We start from the raw sequence: 6,305 nt of genomic DNA on the forward strand, positions 1-6,305 counted from the left end.
ATGTATAAATTCATGTACTTTGAAAAGTTGTACAAATTGCTCACTCGTCGACAATTTTGACCATTTTTCTAATTTTCTTATAGATTGGAAGGATGAGGAAAGGTCAAGTATCAATTTGCGGTGGTCCAAAATTGTGGTACAGACAATGACTCAAGTGGAGTGAATTGAGTCTTCAGAGTTTAGACAAGCTTAGCAACTTTTCGATATAAGCTAACTTAGTGAACGAACATGCTTGGTAACCCAAATTTTAATTTTTTAAAAAATTTTAAAAAAATATGATACGAAAGTAATTCTTAAAATTTTTCTAAGGCACCAACAAGCGACTTACCCACTTAAGCCAAACCCTTGGTTATATCTTTATATTTTTAAGCATTTATATAAATCAACAGAAAATTTGATTTAATTATTCTCCTTTTACTAACTTAATAATAATTTAAAGAAAATTTAGATTTTCAGATGCATAGACAAATAACTTTCTCCTTTTAAATTCAAAGAGAATGAGCTTCGTCTTGATACTAAATTACTGATTCAATGAACAATCATAGCAAGTAAGAAACTTTTTTGTTTTATACAAAACTATACAAAAAAAAATAAATAAAATAAATAAAATAAAATAAAATAAAACTATACAAATATATACTTGGGACATACCCCAAGGCCCAACAAAGAGAGGCCTACTGGCAATGGACAAAAGAAAACCCCAAAAAAACAAAGGCTTATAGCCCAAACAAAAATAGAGACAAAAGGCATATATCTCAAACAAAGTCCAAAGTCCAAACCTAAAATGAAAAGCCCACAAACAGGCCCAGTACTTCAAAAGTTGGAACAAAATGTCATTCCAACCATCTAGCTCGGTTTGGATTGAGGGATTTGGAGGGATGGGAACAAAAAAGAAAGAAAATGATAGTATAGATTATGTTTGGATTGTTTAAAATGAAATAAATGAAAGAATTATAAGAGATAGCTATTCTTCCATATCTCTTTTATCATATCCTAAAAATGAAAAGATTGGGAGAAAAACGATAGTGGGTTAAATACTTTTTTATAATTCCGAAATTGCTATGCCAAATTAAGGTTTTAAATTTGCATAGGACGTAAGGATGTGTTTCTGAAAATTCGTTTGTTCCTCTCTCTCCACACATGATACTCATAACCTGCCAAGGCAAGTTTTCATGTCATAACTCTGCTCCTTTCCAGCTTCTGCTTCCAATTTGAGGACGCCCATACCAGGAAATCCTTCCATGAGTTCGGATTAGTGTAGAAGCCATATTTTTGTTGTATACCATATTCCATATCACCCTTGTATAGGCACACCGGTGAAAGAGGTGTTCAAGGTCATCAGCTAAATTTAGGCATAGGGCACATACATTCCGTTGCATTGTAAAATGCAAAGATGGCAAGTAAGGATATTTGTGTTGTTCTTATATAAATAAGATTTATAAATTTAAGATCAAGAAACACACTCACATGCTCAATCTCACGCAACATTAAAATATTCCACATTATATATATTTATGCAATTCAGTTACATTACATTTAAGTATCCTTTATTTCGTGAAAATTAAAGAGAATACATGATGGAACAAAAAACTACGCACTCTGAACTTTTCAACTTATTTCATAACTTTATTTCATGACCTTTTATTTAGGCTAGCTGTGCATGCGACTTAATGATGCACACACTGCTTATGCTTCAGGTTTAATTATTAAAGAACACACACAGTAACACACATTCAATTATATTTATCAGCAATCTGCTGCAAACTGATGTAAAGCTCGAACGGTTTTGAAATCATGACCATATGATCAGACTCGGCTATGAACTTCACTTCTTCAGGAGGGCTATTCTCAATCATATATTTCTGTAAATCCACTATAACAGATCGATCATCTCCACTCATTATAAAAACCCGAGTGACCGACCCGTAATTATTCTCTGTCAGCAGAGGCTCGCTCAAGTCATTCAAGTAAAACCCAGTTCGCCTAACCAAAGTTTTAGCTAGGTCCTGGTCCTGCAAGCAATACATGAATATGTATCAAGAAAAACAAGAGCTAGCTATTTTTAGGGATTTATTCGCATGAAATTGCTTGTGTTCAATTTACCCAAAAACATTTGCATGAGTTCAATCCTCACCTTTGTTGGGGAGTTATTATAAAGATTAGCTACAAGGTCTTTTGGACCAACGAGTACGGAAACTGGCTGATTATTCGAATCATATTCAACTTCGGAATCCACTAAAGGCGAGGTCGTGTTGATATACTGTTATCCAAAACAAAAGCCATGGAAAATTATATAAAAATAAAAATAAAAAAGGAAAGAAATGTGTTAACATATGCATAGAGATTCAATAATAAACAAAATAGATATAAGATTTGACATGTTTTAACAACTAATCCGCTATAAATTTCGTAAATTAAGTAACAAATGCCCAAAACGATACATTCGAAACTAAATTCCAACTTGGCATGTATTCAAGTCCTTGGCCAACCTCTATTCATGAGCCACTAAAGCAACGTGTAGGCCACATTTTTAAAGTTTTTTTGTATTGTACAAAATGGTATATTTATTTTCTTTAATATGCTTTTTTTTAATAAGATTTAACATTAATTTATTTAATAACATGAAACATGATTATTAATTCTTTTTCCTTTTTTCCCAATCCCTTAATCTTTTCCAGTGTGTTATGTTTTTATTTTTATTTTTTGTAGGGGTGACAAATGGACAAGTTGGGTCAAATTTGGGCTGGGTTAAAGTCGACAGGTTAAACATGAGTCAAGACCCAAATTCAACCCACTCAGAACGGGTTGAAAATGGGCTGGGCAAAACTGTATAGGGTCAACCCGTTGTGACTTGTGGATCCATTAACTAGTTATTTATTTTTAAAAAAAAAATTATATTTAAAAAATGTATAGGGTCAACCCGCTAAAACCTATATTGGCGTTTAAAAAATAAAATTTTCAAAAAAAAAAAAAAAAAAACAAGATCCGTGAAAACCCGCCTGACCCGCCCAAAATGTTGATGTTTAAAAAATAAAATCTTCCTAAAAATTTTGATGTTTACAAACATGGAAAAAGAAAATGTAATTTGTATATTTGGAAAAAAAAAAAAAAAATTTAAAATTCACTTGTGAAACCCAACCAACCTGCACAAAATATTGATATTTAAAAAAATAAATTTTGTTAAAAATTTTGATGTTTAAAAACAAGGGAAAAAAATGTAATCTGCACAATTAGGAAAAAAAAATAAAAATAAAAATTTGACCCGTAAAACCCGACCGACCTGCCCAAAATTTTGATGTTTAAAAAATAAAATTTTCTTAAAAATTTGATGTTTACAAACAAATAAAAGGAAAATGTAATTTGTATATTTGTAAAAAAAAAAAAAAAAAAAAAAAAAAAAAAAAAAAAAGGGACCTTTGAAACACAATCGACCCGCCCAAAATATTGATGTTTTAAAAATAAAATTTTCTTAAAAGTTTTGATGTTTACAAATATGGAAAAAGAAAATATAATTTGCATATTTGAAAAAAACAAAAAAATTGACTAGTAAAACCCGACCGACCCACCTAAAATTTTGATGTTTAGAAACATGAAAAAGGAAAATGTAATTTGTATAAAAAAAAAAAAAAAAAGAAAAAAAAAAAAAAAGGACCTGTGAAACCCGATCGACCCACCCAACATATGGATATTTAAAAAATAAAAATTTCTTTCAAATTTTGATATTTACCGATATGGAAAAGGAAAATGTAATTTGTATATTTGTTAAAAAAAAAAAAAAAAATTACCCATGTAACCTGAACTACCCACCCAAAATATTGATATTTAAAAAATAAATTTTCTTAAAAATTTTGATATTTACAAACATGAAAAAGGAAAATATAATTTGTATATTTGTAAAAAAAGAAAAAGAAAAAGACAACCAATGAAACCCGCATAAGCTGCCCAAAATATGGGTTGGGACTGGGCTGGGTTGGACCCAACTTGCAGCCCTTCTTGAGATCGAGAAACTAGTTGAGTACAATATAGAATAGATGTGTGGTGTGTGTCTATTATGTGATGGTGAAATATGGGTTAAATATGGATAATCATATCTAACCCATCTTGACCCTCAAATTAAATGGTTTAAAAATTATCCAACTTATTTTTTACTCATCTTAAATATGATTCACCTATAATTATTAAAAAGCGAATGAATGTGGGCGAGTTGATAGTTTTTGACCCATTTTATCACCCTTAATTTTTTGTAAACCTATATTTTTCTCCCTTCCTATCATTTATTATTATTATTATTATTATTTAATATCTCCCCTTTTCTAACTCTCTCACACCTCTTCTTCTCTCCTACTATTTTCTCTAGCTTATTTATTTATTTTATTCAATCACACCATCTCCATGGCCCAAGTTTTGAAAGACAGAAAAAATGAGGAGAAAAATTCTTTTAACTTCACAATTTACTTTTAACAAATCTGGTATGAATTTCAATGTAATTATTTTCTTCTGTTAAGATTTTTCTTATTAATATGTTTGATAAAAATGTGAATTTGGATAAAAATAAATAAAAATAAAAATTAAACTTAATAGATACTATTAGAAAACTTCCTTCAAAATTTTATTAGATAGTTTACATCTCTAAAGATAAAAGGAATAATTTTTAAACAAGAATTATTCATATAATTTTATATGAATAAAATAAGTATAAAAAAGAGTTAGTTTTGGCTTAAGTCTCAAATTACATTAGCTGACACGGAAAGAATTAGGCATATATATATATATATATATAGATATTCCTTTCGTAAATCTCAACTCATTAGGAACAATAGGGTACACTTTCCTAAACAAAATACCGACTTTAAAATGAAAAACCAACAAAAATCTAAATTTTGAGATATAATTCTCAATAAATTGCATACATCTTCATGATACAATTATGTTCAGAAATTTTAAGCTAATAGAGATTTTCTTACTTGTTCTACAACGGTAGCTGGTGGAGTAGTATAATTGGGCATTAAGGCAGTGACGTAAACTGCAACGGAGATTTTCTCCGGGAAGTGCTCCATGGCTAGAGAAATGGATAAGCCACCATAACTGTGACCAACTAGGACCACCTTCGTCTCATTAGGCAGGGAGGCCATGAAGTCCGTCAATGGTTGCGCATACTCGAAAAAGGTGGCCACCTCATCTTGCCGCCTTGGGTCCCTCCCGCTTGCGGCCAGGTCCAAGGCTGTAACGTTGTGACCCGCGGCTTTGAGTAGGGTGATAAGCTTGTACCAGCACCATGCTCCAAGGTTAGACCCATGAACTAGAACAAAGTGCTTGCCAGTAGTATTCTCCATTAATTCTTGTTCCATGGGGAGTTCAGACCCTAAGCGAAGAAAGCCATAGGCTCTTGCGCCAATGCGTGACCGAGGCACGCATAGGCATGTTGGGCTGAGCAAGAATGCTGCAACTAGGAAGACAGAGAATTGAATTGAAGCCATAGTCTCAATAAAAAGTGGTGCTTTTTGTTCTTCAGGAACCTATATTTATACACACCATGACAACAAACTACCCTGAGTTCTTAACAAATGAAAGTGGGCACCATGGTAGGTCCTGAAATTAATTGAGTACCTTAAATTTGGAGAAGATGAATGCACAATACCATATCTCTCGATTAGTTGTTTCACCTTTTTATTTATACATATCGTGTTATTATCCTAACTATATTTATGGACTGCCATATATATCAGAATATGGATTTGATTTTGTTGATTTTTAATTGAATTCAGAAATTCATTTGTTATAATTTCATTTGGTCATCAGATCTCCAAGAAACACACACCACTGGTGTTGAAAATGCAAAGAAGGTGAGGGGTTGGAAAATTAATAGATAGAAGAAAGTAACTGCACTGTTTATATTTGTAATTTACTGATAAAAGCAAACATTTACATAAAAGCTGTTTCTATGATATATGATCATCTCCAAACTTAAAAAATAGTACAACCTATTGTTGCTTGTAATCCTTGCTTGTCGCCGGTAAGAACACGCCATCATCGTTGCTTTTGACTCAGTCCATCATAAACTTTCAAGTAAAGGCAAAGGAAGTTTTGACTGAAAGAGTAGACAATCACAAAGAGATATGAAGAGAGAGAGAAAAGGTAGTTGGGGTTTTTCGCAATAAGTTTCCATGTTCACCTTAGCCTTCCATAAAACTTTATTTATTTAAAAAATAAAAGTTTGACTCCATCTTTTGGGCCTTTGACCTACAAAATTCCATTTTTATGAAATTAAACCCTATATTTATACACACCATGACAACAAACTACCC

At 31.5% G+C, this 6,305-nt stretch overlaps 1 protein-coding gene across 1 annotated transcript; it reads right to left on the bottom strand.

The window, feature by feature from the left end:
• Nucleotides 1–1,477: 1,477 nt before the first annotated feature.
• On the bottom strand, nucleotides 1,478–5,679 carry LOC132266811 (methyl jasmonate esterase 1-like). Its single transcript, XM_059767792.1, has 3 exons — nucleotides 4,965–5,679; nucleotides 2,135–2,260; nucleotides 1,478–2,012 (listed from the first exon to the last, which is right to left on the bottom strand). Exons 1-3 carry the CDS (start codon nucleotides 5,475–5,477, stop codon nucleotides 1,734–1,736), a joined length of 918 nt encoding a protein of 305 aa, XP_059623775.1. The 5' UTR covers nucleotides 5,478–5,679; the 3' UTR covers nucleotides 1,478–1,733.
• Between the last annotated feature and the right edge of the window lie 626 nt (nucleotides 5,680–6,305).

Source organism: Cornus florida, unplaced genomic scaffold (assembly GCF_030987335.1).
Source record: "Cornus florida cultivar Cherokee Brave unplaced genomic scaffold, ASM3098733v1 CherokeeBrave_3.0.0_Hap2_Chr07, whole genome shotgun sequence".
Taxonomy (NCBI): Eukaryota; Viridiplantae; Streptophyta; class Magnoliopsida; order Cornales; family Cornaceae; genus Cornus; species Cornus florida.